The 17,538-nt window shown below is 48.6% G+C and overlaps 1 protein-coding gene across 1 annotated transcript in view; it reads right to left on the reverse strand.

Annotated features, from left to right (window-relative positions):
• The window catches only part of pacrg (PARK2 co-regulated), a 185,104-nt gene extending 167,794 nt beyond the window's left edge, over positions 1-17,310 (reverse strand). The window contains exon 1 of the mRNA XM_078423011.1: positions 17,118-17,310. Within this exon, the coding sequence (XP_078279137.1) occupies positions 17,118-17,192 (75 nt within the window). The 5' untranslated portion in view covers positions 17,193-17,310. The remainder of the gene's footprint in view (positions 1-17,117) is intronic.
• Between the last annotated feature and the right edge of the window lie 228 nt (positions 17,311-17,538).

The raw sequence follows: 17,538 nt of genomic DNA on the forward strand, positions 1-17,538 counted from the left end.
CAGGAACGGGGTACTGATTGAGTGATCAGCCATGATCGCATTGAATGGCGGTGCTGGCTCGAAGGGCTGAATGGCCTACTCCTGCACCTATTGTCTATTGTCTATTGTCTATTGTTTTCTCTAAATGCTAGCAAAAGATAGATCTAGTTGCATGAAAAATAATTATATTCCCATGTTGCAATTTTTGTTTTAAAGAGAGTGTATTCTTCATAATGCTCAATTAATTGATAATCCTATTTTGCTCTTCAACACAATTACTTTGGCAGATAGTTCAAACTCCACTTTGACGACAGTTACTTTCAACTTGAAGCCCAGTTTTCCCACTGTAATTATACACATTTTAAGAGAATTGAAGTATTTAAATGCCTTCACAATTAATGTTGTAATAATGCTGGGTTTAACGTTGAAATGGTTCAGCATTCAGCCTGTAGAAGGGTCCCAACCCAGAATGTTATCTTTCCATCTCCGTCCACAGATGCTGCCTGACCTGCTGAGTTCTTCCAGCACTTTATGTTTTGCTAGTATCCAGTTTCGTTTAGTTCAGAGATACAGCACAGAAACAGGCCCTTCGGCCCACTGAGTCCGCACCGACCAGCCTCTCCCTGTGGCTGATGCCACCTAATCCAACATCATCATCAGAGAGAGACATAAAATGCTGGAGTATCTCAACAGGTCAGGCAGCATCTCTGAAGAAAAGAAATAGGTGATGTTTTGAGTCGAGGCCCTTCTTCAGACTGAGAGTCTGGAGAAAGGGAAACGAGAGATTTAGTCAGTGATGTAGAGAGATGTAACCATCTCTATCTCTTGGAGATATAGAACAAATGAAACATATAAGATTATTAAGGGGTTGGACACGTTAGAGGCAGAAAACATGTTCCCAATGTTGGGGGAGTCCAGAACCAGGGGCCACAGTTTAAGAATAAGGGATAGGCCATTTAGAACGGAGGGGAGGAAAAACTTTTTCAGTCAGAGAGTTGTGGAATTCTCTGCTTCAGAAGGCAGTGGAGGCCAATTCTGTGAATGCATTCAAGAGAGAGCTAGATAGAGCTCTTAAGGATAGCGGAGTCAGGGGGTATGGGGAGAAGGCAGGAACGGGGTACTGATTGAGAATGATCAGCCATGATCACATTGAATGGTGGTGCTGGCTCGAAGGGCCGAATGGCCTCCTCCTGCACCTATTGTCTATTGTCTACAATGGATGAATGATGTGGAGAGATAATGCAAGGTCAGCCCAAGGACCTATTAACAGGTGCTCAGTTTAATGCAGTTAGCCCATTGCATAATACACCAGGCATTTGCCTTGTTTACATTTAAAACCACGCTCAAGTATTTCATTTCATACACAAACGTCGAACACAATCACATTATGGTCGCTGACTGCAAAGTGCCCTGTTCTAATCTGATTGTTAATTAATTTTGGCTTGCTGTAACTCTGCAAAGATACTCTAATCCCGTCTCTGAGAAAAAATTGGCTTTAAAATCAAATTTCAGCACAAAGTCCCAGATAATCTTTTTTTTTCATTGAACAAATGCTTTCCAGACTGAGTCCGCCAGTCCAAAGCCCATGCAAATGGTGTAATTACTGTGTCTGTAAAGCTCAACGCCAATGTGGCATGTAACAACCTCAGCAAACATAACTGAAACATATTTAATTGCTTCAGCAAAATATTAGCTTGAACGGCAGCCAAAGCCTTTTTGTCAACATTGTTTTCCCCGCGATTTCAAATATAAAGTACGAGAAACAAGCAACAACACACCACTGTTTATTTGTGCTGATTGAGAATGATCAGCCATGATTACATTGAATGTGGTTGTGCTGGCTCGAAGGGCCGAATGGCCTCCTCCTGCACCAATTGCCTATTGACTGTGATGATGCCTTTATTTTCGTGCTTGCTTTTATCAAATCTGGGCGGCACAGTGGCGCAGCGGTAGTGTCGCTGCCTCACAGCGCCAGAGACCCGGGTTCGATCCGGACTAAGGTTGCTGTCTGTGCGGAGTTTGTACGCTCTCCCCGTGACCGCGTAGGTTTTCTCCGGGTGCTCTGGTTTCCTCCCACACTCCAAAGACGTGCGGGTTTGTAGGTTAGTGAGCTTCTGCAAGTTGTGAAAAAACAATTGTCCCCAGTGTGTAGGACCAAACTACAGTACGGGTGATTACTGGTGGGCTCAGACTCCGTGGGCAGAAGGGCTTGATTCCACGCCTTATCTCGAAAGTTTGAAGTCCAAATAGTGATCCATTCACCGAACCTGGGAGTCTGGCGCTGTGAGGCAGCAAGCCACCACTGTACCACTGTGCCACCCTGTCTGAACGAGTCTGAGACGGAATAGTTCTCACTGAACTAATTCAATGAAATAAAGCACACACTGAAAAAGTTGCATTTTGGAATCATAAACTATCCAATTAAAGATTCAACGTGTAGAAAGGAACTGCAGATGCTGGTTTAAGCCGAGGATGGACACAAAATGCTGGAGTAACTCAGCGGGTCAGGCAGCATCTCTGGAGGAAAGGAGAGATAGAGACGGTGATATAGAGACATATAGAAGAAATGAATTAAAGATATGCAAAAACAGTAATGATGATAAAGGAAACAGGCCAATTGTTATCTGTGGGCTAGGGGAAAACGAGTTACAGACAATGAGACTCAACAAGGTGACTTTGAACCTAGTACAACTTGGGTGGGGTAGGATTGGAGAGAAGGGGGATGCAAGGGTTACATGAAGTTAGGGAAATCATTATTCATACGGCTGGGTTGTAAGCTGCCCAAGCGAAATTTGATTCAATGTCCATGAAGATGGTTCAGTGGTAGTTTCTTTGCATCTACGAGCATAACGATATTCATGTTCATAACTGATAGGAGCAGAATTAGGCCATTCAATAGACAATAGACAATAGACAATAGGTGCAGGAGTAGGCCATTCAGCCCTTCGAGCCAGCACCGCCATTCAATGCGATCATGGCTGATCACTCTCAATCAGTACCCCGTTCCTGCCTTCTCCCCATACCCCCTCACTCCACTATCCTTAAGAGCTCTATCCAGCTCTCTCTTGAAAGCATCCAACGAACTGGCCTCCACTGCCTTCTGAGGCAGAGAATTCCACACCTTCACCACCCTCTGACTGAAAAAGTTCTTCCTCATCTCCGTTCTAAATGGCCTACCCCTTATTCTCAAACTGTGGCCCCTTGTTCTGGACTCCCCCAACATTGGGAACATGTTATCTGCCTCTAATGTGTCCAATCCCCTAATTATCTTATATGTTTCAATAAGATCCCCCCTCATCCTTCTAAATTCCAGTGTATACAAGCCCAATCGCTCCAGCCTTTCAACATACGACAGTCCCGCCATTCCGGGAATTAATCTAGTGAACCTACGCTGCACGCCCTCCATAGCAAGAATATCCTTCCTCAAATTTGGAGACCAAAACTGCACACAGTACTCCAGGTGCGGTCTCACCAGGGCCCGGTACAACTGTAGAAGGACCTCTTTGCTCCTATACTCAACTCCTCTTGTTACGAAGGCCAACATTCCATTGGCTTTCTTCACTGCCTGCTGAACCTGCATGCTTCCTTTCATTGACTGATGCACTAGGACACCCAGATCTCGTTGAACTCCCCCTCCTCCTAACTTGACACCATTCAGATAATAATCTGCCTTTCTATTCTTACTTCCAAAGTGAATAACCTCACACTTATCTACATTAAACTGCATCTGCCATGTATCCGCCCACTCACACAACCTGTCCAGGTCACCCTGCAGCCTTATTGCATCTTCCTCACAATTCACACTACCCCCCAACTTAGTATCATCTGCAAATTTGCTAATGGTACTTTTAATCCCTTCGTCTAAGTCATTAATGTATATCGTAAATAGCTGGGGTCCCAGCACCGAACCTTGCGGTACCCCACTGGTCACTGCCTGCCATTCCGAAAGGGACCCATTTATCCCCACTCTTTGCTTTCTGTCTGTTAACCAATTTTCTATCCATGTCAGTACCCTACCCCCAATACCATGTGCCCTAATTTTGCCCACTAATCTCCTATGTGGGACCTTGTCGAAGGCTTTCTGAAAGTCGAGGTACACCACATCCACTGACTCTCCCTTGTCAATTTTCCTAGTTACATCCTCAAAAAATTCCAGTAGATTTGTCAAGCATGATTTCCCCTTCGTAAATCCATGCTGACTCGGAACGATCCCGTTACTGCTATCCAAATGCTCAGCAATTTCGTCTTTTATAATTGACTCCAGCATTTTCCCCACCACTGATGTCAGACTAACTGGTCTATAATTACCCGTTTTCTCTCTCCCTCCTTTCTTAAAAAGTGGGATAACATTTGCTATTCTCCAATCCACAGGAACTGATCCTGAATCTATAGAACATTGAAAAATGATCTCCAATGCTTCCACTATTTCTAGAGCCACCTCCTTAAGTACTCTGGGATGCAGACCATCAGGCCCTGGGGATTTATCAGCCTTCAGTCCCATCAGTCTACCCAAAACCATTTCCTGCCTAATGTGGATTTCCTTCAGTTCCTCCATCACCCTAGGTTCTCCAGCCCCTAGAACATTTGGGAGATTGTGTGTATCTTCCTCAGTGAAGACAGATCCAAAGTAACGGTTTAACTCGTCTGCCATTTCTTTGTTCCCCATAATAAATTCCCCTACTTCTGTCTTCAAGGGACCCACATTTGCCTTGACTATTTTTTTCCTCTTCACGTACCTAAAAAAACTTTTGCTATCCTCCTTTATATTATTGGCTAGTTTACCCTCGTACCTCATCTTTTCTCCTCGTATTGCCTTTTTAGTTAACTTTTGTTGCTCTTTAAAAGAGTCCCAATCCTCTGTCTTCCCACTCTTCTTTGCTATGTTATACTTCCTCTCCTTAATTTTTATGCTGTCCCTGACTTCCCTCGTCAGCCACAGGTGTCTCTTACTCCCCTTAGAGTCTTTCCACCTCTTTGGAATAAATTGATCCTGCAACCTCTGCATTATTCCCAGGAATACCTGCCATTGCTGTTCTACCGTCTTCCTTGCTAGGGCCTCCTTCCAATCAATTTTGGCCAGCTCCCGCCTCATGCCTCTGTAATCCCCTTTGCTATACTGTAATACCGACACTTCCGATTTTCCCTTCTGCCTTTCCATTTGCAGAGTAAAACTTATCATGTTGTGATCACTGCCTCCTAATGGCTCTTTTACCTCTAGTCCCCTTATCAGATCAGGATCATTACACAACACTAAATCCAGAATTGCCTTCTCCCTGGTAGGCTCCAGTACAAGCTGTTCTAATAATCCATCTCGAAGGCACTCTACAAACTCTCTTTCCTGGGGTCCATTTCCAACCTGATTTTCCCAGTCTACCTGCATGTTGAAATCTCCCATAACCACCGTAGCATTACATTTTTGACACGCCAATTTTATCTCCTGATTTAACTTGCACCCTAAGTCGAGGCTACTGTTTGGGGGCCTATAGATAACTCCCATTAGGGTCTTTTTACCCTTACAATTTCTCATTTCTATCCATACTGATTCAACATCTCCTGATTCTATGTCACCCCTTGCAAGGGAATGAATATCATTCCTTACCATCAGAGCAACCCCACCCCCTCTGCCCACCTGTCTGTCTTTTCTATACGTTGTGTACCCCTGAATATTCAGTTCCCAGCCCTGGTCCTCTTGTAGCCATGTCTCAGTGATCCCTACAACATCATACTTGCCCATGACTAACTGAGCCTCAAGCTCATCCACTTTATTTTTTATACTACGCGCATTTAAATACAACACTTTAACTTCTGTATTTACCTCCCCTCTCACATCGTTCACAATTGGCCCTGCCCTTAATTTCTTTTCCGCTCTAGAACTTCTGTTCCCATTCTTCCGAGAGTCTTTTGCAATATCTCCTGTATTCCCCTTTACCTCATCTTCATATTCACAATTTGTTAACCCCTCCCCCCCACTACTTAGTTTAAAGCCACAGGTGTCACACTAGCAAACCTGCCTGCCAGAATGTTTGTCCCCCTGCTGTTAAGATGCAACCCGTCCCTTTTGTACAAGTCACCCCTAGCCCAGAAGAGATCCCAGTGGTCCAGAAATCTAAATCCCTGCTCTCTGCACCAGTCCCTCAGCCATAAATTCATACCCTCTATCTCTCTGTTCCTGGCCTCACCAGCACGAGGTACCGGTAGCAGTCCAGAGATAACTACCTTCGACGTCCTACTTCTCAGCGTTTTTCCCAACTCTCTAAACTCCCGCTGTAGCACCTCCTTCCTCTTCCGCCCGACGTCATTCGTGCCCACGTGCACAACGACTTCAGGTTGATCGCCTTCCCTCGCTAGGATTTTCTGAAGCCGGTCTGTGATGTGTTGAACCCTGGCACCAGGGAGGCAACAGACCATCCTCAAGTCCCTCCTGCTGCCACAGAATCTTCTGTCCGTCCCTCGGACTATGGAGTCACCGACCACTACGGCTCTTCCAGACTTCGGTCTCCCCTGTCGAGTATCCTTGCCAACAGGTCCGCCACTCGGACTGGAAACGTCTTCTGCCCCGACAGTTCCCAAGAGGGTATACCTATTTGCAATAGGCACAGCCACTGGGGTCTCCTGTAGTCCACGTCCACTCCCCCCGGAAACAGTCTCCCACCTTCGCTCGACCTGGACCCTTGGCGTGACAGCCTCACAATAGGTCCTGTCGAGGAAACTCTCGCATTCCCGGATGGCCCTGAGGTCATCCAACTGCCTCTCCAACTCCACCACACGTCCCTTCAGGAGCTGCACCTGGACACAGTTCTTGCAGGTGTAGCTCCCAGAAGCTCCCGCGACGTCCCTGTCTTCCCACATCCTGCAGGAAACACACCGCACCAACTTTTCCGCCATCACCTTGTGCCTATAACCAGCTCTGGCTTAAAACAATGGTATCCTCCTCACCTCAGCCTCCTCGCCGAAGACTCGCAGCCAAAGACTCGCACTTCCCTCACTGGGCTGCACCTGAACAGGGCTGCACCCTTTTGTAAGCCTTGCTTATATCACCAATTTAAATTGCCTGATTGTCCAATTTACCTGACTTCTCACTTAAACTGCCTGTTCAACTGTGATTAGCACTTACTTTACTGCTCAGCCAACGGGCGTCCTTGCTCTGCTCCCGGACTTTTCAAGTCTACTCCGCCATTCAATCAGTTCTGATCTATCTTTCCCTCTTGACCCCATTCTCCTGCTTTCTCCCCATAACCCTTGACACCCGTACTAATCAAGAATCTATCTATCTCTGCCTTAAAAAATATCCATTGACTTGGCCTCCACAGCCTTCTGCGTTCACCGTGCTCTGACTAAAGACATTCCTCCTCATTTCCTTCCCAAAGGTACGTCCGTTAATTCTGAGGGCGTGACCTCTGGTCCTAGACTCTCCCACTAGTGGAAACATCCTCTCCACATCCACGCTACCCAGGCCGATGATGGCAAAGAGACAATCAATCCTTGTGTCTGAAGAAGGGTCTCGACCCAAAACGTCACCTATTCCTTTTCTCCAAAGATGCTGCCTGACCTGCTGAGTTATTCCAGCTTTCTGTGTCGATCTTGTGTACATCTGCACCCCTCTTCAACAAAGAGAGGGAACACCCTCAAAGATATCATCTCTGATCAGCAGCCCATGGATTTCATTCGAGGCTTAATAATTTATCTTTAAGAATTACAGGTATTGATCTTTTTTTTTAAGCACTAATCCGTATATCATTTATATTGTGCATAACTGCGTGAAATAGGCTGGAATTTAGATGAAGTTATTCCTCCCTCCGTGATAGAATGGCTGGTGTAATCTTCAGTCTGAGGAATGAAGATATGAAATGGATGAAAGATACAGGCGTTGAACATCACTAATAGAAATCTATCGGGTCAGAAAGCAAAAATAGAAAACTTGGCAAATACAATCTATTTGAATTTGTTGAGTTAAAGGTGTAAGGATGGAGAGTTTTGGAAAGTGTCCAACGGCAACATTCCTCAACCTTTAACCCAAGAGGAACAGTTTACGACAAAAATCTATTATTCTGCTCCAACTGGGAACGAAAGCACTTCAGCCAAGGGGAGGTTTCAGCTTAGTCTGTTGTCACGTGTACCGAGGTACAGCGAAAAGCTTTTGTTGCGTGCTAACCAGTTAGCGGAAAGACAACACATGATTACAATCGAGTCATACGCAGTGATTCCACTAGCCCCCAGAGCTCTATCTAACTCTCTCTTAAATTCATCCAGTGATTTGGCCTCCACTGCCCTCTGTGGCAGAGAATTCCACACACTCACAACTCTCTGGGTGAAAAGGTTCCTTCTCACCTCAGTTTTAAATGCCCCCCCCCCTTTCATGATAAAGGGAACATGCGGAAAGATTGAAAAGACTGGGCTTGTATTCACTGGAGTTCAGAAGGATGAGATGGGATCTTATAGAGACGTATAAAATTATAAAAGGACTGGACAAGCTAGATGCAGGAAAAATGTTCCCAATGTTGGGGGAGTCCAGAACCAGGGGCCACAGTCTTAGAATAAAGGGGGGGGGGATTTAAAACTGAGGTGAGAAGGAACTTTTTCACCCAGAGAGTTGTGAGTTTGTGGAATTGTCTGCCACAGAGGGCAGTGGAGGCCAAATCACTGGATGAATTGAAGAGAGAGTTAGATAGAGCTCTAGGGGCCAGTGGAATCAAGGGATATGGGGAGAAGGCAGGCACGGGTTACTGATTGTGGATGATCAGCCGTGATCACAATGAATGGCGGTGCTGGCTGGAAGGGCCGAATGGCCTCCTCCTGCACCTATATTCTATGTTTCTATGAATAACTTTTTAGAGATACAGCACGGAATCTGCCCCTTCGGCCCATCAAGTCCACGCCAATCATCGATCACCTGTTCACACTAGTTCTGTGTTCACCCACTTTCTCATCCACTCCTCACACACTATGATAACAATCGAGCCATTTATAGTGCATAGATACTGATTAGGGAATAATGTTCAGTGCAAGGTAAAGACACGTTGCCGTCGGACTAGAGATTTAAGAGTGTGGAGCGATTGTAATGTGTGATTGTAGATCTGCCTTTGTGGCTAAGGAAGGCAAATGGTCTTCTGGGTTGGGAGCCATCTTGGGAGTGAACAGGTTTGGCAAACGCCTCCGCTGTCACGCTGTGAAAACAGAGAGGATGAGACGGAGTTTCTTCCCACAGGCCATCAGGACTGTTAACTCTCATATCACCAGGGACTCATTTAATTTACTGTATTAATTTATTTTTTGCGTTCATTTATTTTTTCTCTATTCTGTTTTGTAGTTTAGCACAATCCGCAGGCGTTGCCACTATCATTTCACTGCACATTTTGTATATGTATGTGACAAATAAAGTTGACTTGAACAGAGACAGGGCAGGAAGGATTTCCACAATTAAGAGAACTAGAGTTATCAAAGGAGAGAACGATGGAGAGGAGGAAGGAAGTGCAGATGCTGGTTTATACCGATGTTAGGCACAAAGTGCTGGAGTAACTCAGCAGGTCACGCAGTATCTCTGGAGAGAAGGAACGGGTGACGTTTCGGGTCGAGACCCTTCTCCCCAGAGACGCTGCCTGCCCCGCTGAGTTACTCCCGCATTTGGTCTATTTCTTCTAAAAATATTTTTACCTCAATTACTCTCTCAGATTCAAAATCCAGCAAAAACTGAAGTGGGAGACACTCCACAGAAGGGGCAACCATGGTAAATGCAAGGCCTCAATAGTGATCTGCAATGATTAGACAGCAACTTAGATCCATCACAAACATGGTGGTGCAGTGGTAGAGTTGCTGCCTTACAGGGCAAGAGACCCGGGTTTGATCCTGACTATGGGTGCTGTCTGTACGGAGTTTGTATGTTCTCCAGTGACAGGCTAGGGTTTTCGCCGAGATCTTTGGTTTCCTCCCACACTCTAAAGACATATAGCTTTGTCGGCTTGGTATGAATGTAAAATTGTCATGTGTGTGTGTGTATATATATATCTGTGTATATGACTGTGTATCTGTGTGTGTGTGCGTGTGTGTGCGTGTGTGTGTGTGTGTGTGTGTGTGTGTGTGTGTGTGTGTGTGTGTGTGTGTGTGTGTGTGTGTGTGTGTGTGTGTGTGTGTGTGTGTGTGTATATGTCTGTGTGTGTATATGTGTGTGTATATGCCTGTATGTGTGTGTGTGTGTATGTGTGTATATGTCTGTATGTGTGTGTGTGTGTGTGTATATGTCTGTGTGTGTATATGTGTGTGTATATGTCTGTCTGTATGTGTGTGTGTGTGTGTGTGTGTGTGTGTGTGTGTGTGTGTGTGTGTGTGTGTGAGTGTGTGTGAGTGTGTGTGAGTGTGTGTGAGTGTGTGTGAGTGTGTGTGTGTGTGTGTGAGTGTGTGTGAGTGTGTGTGAGTGTGTGTGTGTGTGTGTGTGTGTGTGTGTGTGTGTGTGTGTGTGTGTGTGTGTGTGTGTGTGTGTGTGTGTGTGTGTGAATCTTAGTGGGCGGGGATCGCTGGGCTAAAGGGTGCCTGTTTCCTCGCTGTGTTAAACTAACCGCCAGGGCTCCACACGAAATATTAATAATAATAATAATACATTACATTTGTATAGCGCTTTTCTAGACACTCAAAGACGCTTTACATGGTAAATAAGACATAAAAATAAATAAATAAACGAACAGAAAAGGAGACAGAAGGTGAGGTGACGGTCAGTGGTTGAAGGCAGTGTTGAACAGGTGAGACTTCAGTGATGTTTTGAATGTGGAGAGTGAGGGGGAGTCTCTGATGGTTTGGGGTAGTGAGTTCCAGAGGGTGGGAGCAGCGATGGAGAAAGCCCTGTCCCCCCAGGATCTGAGTTTGGTCCGGATGGGGGGGGACAGGAGGTTGACAGCAGCAGAGCGGAGGGTGCAGGTGGGAGTGTCTCTGTGGAGGAGGTCAGTCAGGTAGGATGGGGCCAGGTTATGGAGGGCTTTGTAGGTCATGAGGAGGATTTTGTACTGGATTCTCTGGGGGATGGGGATGCAAACTCAATTCCCGTCTTCACGGCATTTTATTAAAACAAGAAGAATTGCTTTCTACATATTAAAAATGGTCTTGTGTAATATGCGTCAAGGCAAGGAAAGACACTTTAAACAATGTGGAAAGGGATACATGTCCACAACATATCACCACCACGAGCTGCCATCATTGAGAAATATGAGCATATCCCTGATTAAATCTTTTATTTAGATTAAGAAACTGTCACTCTTGTTCTCTTCTAATTATCTAGGAAATGAAATGGAGATTCAGTGCGGGCAAGGCAAATTATTCTATTGGATGAAAACACAGGGTACCGCAAAATTCCTCACGTCGCAGGAGCCAGGAGGACTCCCGAGACCAGACTGTGGATTCTAATGAAAATGATTAATCAGATATATATATATTTTTTTAGAATTGAAAATATATGTGCTCTGCGAAAATTTGCACCCAAAATTACAAACCTACTTAGCAAAAATATGTTTGCCTTCATCTTGAACAAAGGAAATTGTGAAAGATAAATTGCAATTAACTTCACTTTGTGATTCCATAATAACGTTAAATATAATTTAGGAGCCCAAACTGCGAAAATTGTTTCTTTAAACATATTTGTCACCTATTTTTGTTTCTTTAAACATATTTGTCACCTATTTAATCAATACATGGCCAAACAATTTATCATAACAAGATTTCGAAATTATTTTAAACAAATTTATGAATATGAATTTATTTTAAATTTTTTTTTAGTACAAATGTATTTTATAAACATCTAGGGTTAATGGGATAAAAATAAAATACGACCAATCCAATCAGCGTGGAAACATAGAAACATAGAAAATAGGTGCGGGAGTAGGCCATTCGGCCCTTCGAGCCTGCACCGCCATTCAATATGATTATGGCTGATCATCCAACTCAGTAACCTGTATCTGCCTTCTCTCCATACCCCCTGATCCCTTTAGCCACAAGGGCCACATCTAACTCCCTCTTAAATATAGCCAATGAACTGGCCTCAACTACCTTCTGTGGCAGAGAATTCCACAGATTCACCACTCTCTGTGTGAAAAAAAACGTTCTCATCTCGGTCCTAAAAGACTTCCCCCTTATCCTCAAACTGTGACCCCTTGTTCTGGACTTCCCCAACATCGGGAACAATCTTCCTGCATCTAGCCTGTCCAACCCCTTAAGAATGTTGTAAGTTTCTATAAGATCCCCCCTCAATCTTCTAAATTCCAGCGAGTACAAGCCGAGTCTATCCATTCGGCCCATCGAGTCCATGCTGACCAGCATTCACCCGTTCACACTAGTTCGATGTTACCCCCACTTTCCCAACCACTCCCGACTACACACGAAGGGAAATTTAACACGGGCTGCTCAACCTACAAATTTGCCTCCAACGCAGAGGGAATCCTCAGGAAATGCCAGCAGCGGCAGTATCTCCTGAGGAGGCTCAGTTTCTTTGGGGTCAGCAAGGACATTCTCATAACGTTTTACTACTCCTTCATTGAGCGCGTCATCACATTCTCCTTCACCTGCTGGTTCCACTCCTTCAGCCTTCAGAACAGAAACCGCCTGCAGAGCACAGCCAAAGTCTGTTCCACAATTATTGGACTCCCTGTCAGAGCCCTCTCTCGCCACCCTATGCGGCCAGCAGATGCTAAGGTCAGCGGGCAGGATTTTACAGGACCCTCACACGTCCTGTTCTCCGCGTTTGAGTGGCTCATAGGAACATAGAAACATAGAAAATAGGTGCAGGAGTAGGCCATTCGGCCCTTCAAGCCTGCACCGCCATTCAATATGATTTAGATTTAGAGATACAGCGCAGAAACAGGCCCTTGTGCCCACCGGGTCCGCACCACCCAGCGATCCCCGCACATTAACACTATCCTACACCCACAAGGGACAATTTTTTTACATTTGCCCAGCCAATTAACCTACATACCTGTACGTCTTTGGAGTGTGGGAGGAAACCGAAGATCTCGGAGAAAACTCTCGCAGGTCACGGGGAGAACGTACAAACTCCGTACAGACAGCACCCGTAGTCAGGATCGAACCTGAGTCTCCGGCGCTGCATTCGCTGTAAGGCAGCAACTCTACCGCTGCGCCACCGTGCCGCTCTGATCATGGCTCATCATCCAACTCAGTAACCTGTACCTGCCTTCTCTCCATACCCCCTGATCCCTTTAGCCACAAGGGCCACATCTAACTCCCTCTTAAATATAGCCAATGAACTGGCCTCAACTACCTTCTGTGGCAGAGAATTCCAGATTCACCACTCTCTGTGTGAAAAAATGTTTTCTCATCTCGGTCCTAAAAGACTTCCCCTCTGGTTCTGGACTTCCCCAACATCGGGAACAATCTTCCTGCATCTAGCCTGTCCAACCCCTTAAGAATTTTGTACGTTTCTATAAGATCCCCCCTCAATCTTCTAAATTCCAGCGAGTACAAGCGAGTCTATCCATTCGGCCCATCGAGTCCATGCTGACCAGCATTCACCCGTTCACACTAGTTCTATGTTACCCCACTTTCCCAACCACTCCCGACTACACACGAAGGGAAATTTAACACGGGCTGTTCAACCTACAAATTTGCCTCCAACGCAGAGGGAATCCTCAGGAAATGCCAGCAGCGGCAGTATCTCCTGAGGAGGCTCAGTTTCTTTGGGGTCAGCAAGGACATTCTCATAACGTTTTACTACTCCTTCATTGAGCGCGTCATCACATTCTCCTTCACCTGCTGGTTCCACTCTTTCAGCCTTCAGAACACAGCCAAAGTCTGTTCCACAATTATTGGACTCCCTGCCAGAGCCCTCTCTCGCCACCCTATGCGACCAGCAGATGCCAAGGTCAGCGGGCAGGATTTTACAGGACCCTCACACGTCCTGTTCTCTGCGTTTGAGTGGCTCCCCTCAGGACGCCGGCTTCACTGCCCAGGCTGTAGCACACAGAGAAGGGCAACCTTTGTCCCCAAGGCTGTTCAGCTCCTCAACTCCCAACCACTCGTGTCCCTCTGCTCACCTCTGCTCACCATCCCCCCCCCACCCCTCCTCCCCCCCCCCACCCCTCCCCCCCCCCCCCCAATAGTTTTGGTACTAGTCTACCTGCCTTTGTAAATTGCCCCATGGGGACAAAAAGTGTTTGGAACTTGAACTTGAATCCCGCATGTCTTTGGGATGTGCGAGGAAGCCGGAACACCCGGAGAAAACCCATGTGGCCACAAGGAGGACGTGCAAACTCCACACAGAAAGCACCCGAGGTCAGGATCAAATCTGGGTCTCTGGTGCTGTGAGGCAGCAGCACTACCCGCTGCACCACTGTGCCGCCCCCTGGAAGAGTCCTATTTTTTTCAGAAATTAATGACAAGGACATGAGACAGCTTTGGGAGTGGCAACTGAACCCTTTGTTTCGAGATACAGCGCAGAAACAGGCTCTTCAGCCAAACCGAATCCACACCAACCAGCAATCCCCGCACACTAGCACTACCCTATACACACTAGGGTCAATGTTACATTTACACCAAGCTAATTAACCTACAAACCTGCACGTCTTTGGAGTGTGGGAGGAAACTGAAGATCTCGGAGAAAACCCACGCAGGTCACGGGGAGGACGTGCAAACTCCGTACAGACGGCACCCGCAGTCGGGAAGGAACCAGGGTCTCTGGCGCTGTGAGGCAGCAACACTACCCGCTGCCCACTGAGCTATTCAGCTTTTCACTGTACCTCGGTACGTGACAGCAAACTAAAACCGAACTGAATCCATTGAGCTGTTTTGCCGTTCAGTAAGATCACGGCAGGTCACTTAATATCTACATACCCGCCCAATCCCCAAACAACCCCAGCATTTGTCGGCACTGGGCCTGTACTCACTGGAGTTTAGAGAATGAGGGAGGATCTCATTGAAAAGTACAGAACAGTGAGCGGCCTGGATAGAGTGGATGTGGAAAGGATGTTTCCACTAGTGGGAGAGTCTAGGACCAGAGGTCACAGCGCTAATCTTTGGGTTAAGGTGTTTTCAATGGGCAAGGGCAGAATGGAGGAAGGACTGATTAAACACAAATCTCTCTGCCATCCCCCCCCCCCCCCCCCCCCCCCACCCCCCCCCCATCCCCCCAGACCTCTGTTCTTCAATCTGTATGACTTCATAACGAGAGGATTTCAGTATAGGAGTAAAGAGGTTCTTCTGCAGTTGTATAGGGCCCTGGTAAGACCACATCTGGAGTATTGTGTACAGTTTTGATCTCCTAATTTGAGGAAGGACATCCTTGCAATTGAGGCAGTGCAGCGTAGGTTCACGAGATTGATCCCTGGGATGGGCGGGACTGACATATGAAGAAAGATTGAAAAGACTAGGCTGGAGTTTAGAAGGATGAGAGGGGATCTTATAGAGACATATAAAATTATAAAAGGACTGGGCAAGCTAGATGCAGGAAAAAATGTTCCCAATGTTGGGGGAGTCAGAACCAGGGGCCACAGTCTTAGAATAAAGGAGAGGCCATTTAAAACTGAGGGTTACTGGGGGAGATGGAGGGGTTACTGGGGGAGATGGCGGGGTTACTGGGGGAGGGGGTGGGGGAGGGGGTGGGGAAGGGGTTACTGGGGGAGATGGAGGGGTTACTGGGGGAGATGGAGGGGTTACTGGGGGAGGGGGTGGGGGAGGGGGTGGGGAAGGGGTTACTGGGGGAGATGGAGGGGTTACTGGGGGAGATGGAGGGGTTACTGGGGGAGATGGCGGGGTTACTGGGGGAGGGGGTGGGGGAGGGGGTGGGGAAGGGGGTGAGGGAGGGGGGTGGGGAGGGGGTGGGGAGGGGGTGGGGAAGGGGGTGGGGAAGGGGGAAGGGGGAGGGGTGGGGAAGGGGGTGGGGAAGGGGGTGAGGGAGGGGAAAGGGTGGGGAAGGGGGTGAGGGAGGAGGTGGGGAAGGGGGTGGGGGAGGGAGTGGGGAAGGGGGTGGGGAAGAGAGGGAGGGGAAGGGGGTGAGGGGGAGGGGGTGGGGAAGGGGGTGAGGGGAAGGGGGTGGGGAAGGGGGTGGGGAGGGGTGGGGAAGGGGAAGGGGGAGGGGTGGGGAAGGGGGTGGGGAAGGGGGTGAGGGAGGGGAAAGGGTGGGGAAGGGGGTGAGGGAGGAGGTGGGGAAGGGGGTGGGGAGGGAGTGGGGAAGTGGGTGGGGAAGAGAGGGAGGGGAAGGGGGTGGGGAAGAGAGGGAGGGGAAGGGGGTGAGGGGAAGGGGGTGGGGACGGGGGTGAGGGAGGGGGTGGGGAAGGGGGTGGGGAAGGGGGTGGGGGAGGGAGTGGGGAAGGGGATGGGGGAGGAAGTGGGGAAGGGGGTGGGGAAGAGAGGGTGGGGACGGGGGTGGGGAAGAGAGGGTGGGGACGGGGGTGGGGAAGGGGGTGGGGAAGGGGGTGGGGGAGGGGGTGGGGAAGAGAGGGTGGGGACGGGGGTGGGGAAGGGGGTGGGGAAGGGGGTGGGGAGGGAGTGGGGAAGAGAGGGTGGGGACGGGGGTGGGGAAGGGGGTGGGGAAGGGGGTGGGGAGGGAGTGGGGAAGGGGGTGGGGAAGAGAGGGAGGGGAAGGGGGTGAGGGGAAGGGGGTGGGGAAGAGAGGGTGGGGACGGGGGTGAGGGAGGGGGTGGGGAAGGGGGTGGGGGAGGGAGTGGGGAAGGGGGTGGGGGAGGGGGTGGGGAAGGGGGTGAGGGGAAGGGGGTGGGGACGGGGGTGAGGGAGGGGGTGGGGAAGGGGGTGGGGAAGGGGGTGGGGGAGGGAGTGGGGAAGGGGGTGGGGGAGGGAGTGGGGAAGGGGGTGGGGGAGGGAGTGGGGAAGGGGGTGGGGAAGAGAGGGAGGGGAAGGGGGTGAGGGAGGGGGTGGGGAAGGGGGTGGGGGTGGGGAAGGGGGTGGTGAAGGGGTTACTGGGGGAGATGGAGGGGTTACTGGGGGAGGGGAGGGGGAAGGAGGAGGGGGAAGGAGGAGGGGGAAGGGGGAGGGGGGGAGGAGGGGGAGGGGGTGGAGGAGTGGGAGGGGGTGAGGGTGGGGGGAGGGGGGGGTGAAAGCAGCTGCAGACTTTAAGTTTTATTCAACACTGCAGAATTATGGCGAATAAAAGCTCAATGATTTAAATGGCTCAATAGACGGCAGGTTGGACTTACTCCAGGCTTGTTGTTGTTGTTGTTGGAGAGTTGCAGAGGGAGGCGAGTGGCTCTTGGCTTTCCCAGGGTCGACATACCTGTCCAGCCCAGCCCAGACCGGGCAGGTAGAGTGGGTGAGTGTAGCAGACTCAGACTCAGGCTCGTGTGTTGTTCTCTCTCACCCACAGCCGGCTCCAGGCGCGTTGGCTTCCAAGGAACAGTTGCCAAGCGATTGCAGATAACATTGAACGTCATTTCCCTAACACACACACACACACACACACACACATGGACTGATTGCAAGACCGTGGTAAAAAAAAAAAAGGATGACACTTGTTCAATTCAGCAGAGACAAGAGACTCCAGGGCGTGTGGTTCACCAGTTCTAGGAGCAAAAACGAGGCCATTCGTCCCATCAACTCTACTCCACCATTCATTCATTC

The sequence above is a fragment of the Rhinoraja longicauda genome, chromosome 27 (assembly GCF_053455715.1).
Source record: "Rhinoraja longicauda isolate Sanriku21f chromosome 27, sRhiLon1.1, whole genome shotgun sequence".
NCBI lineage: Eukaryota > Metazoa > Chordata > Chondrichthyes > Rajiformes > Arhynchobatidae > Rhinoraja > Rhinoraja longicauda.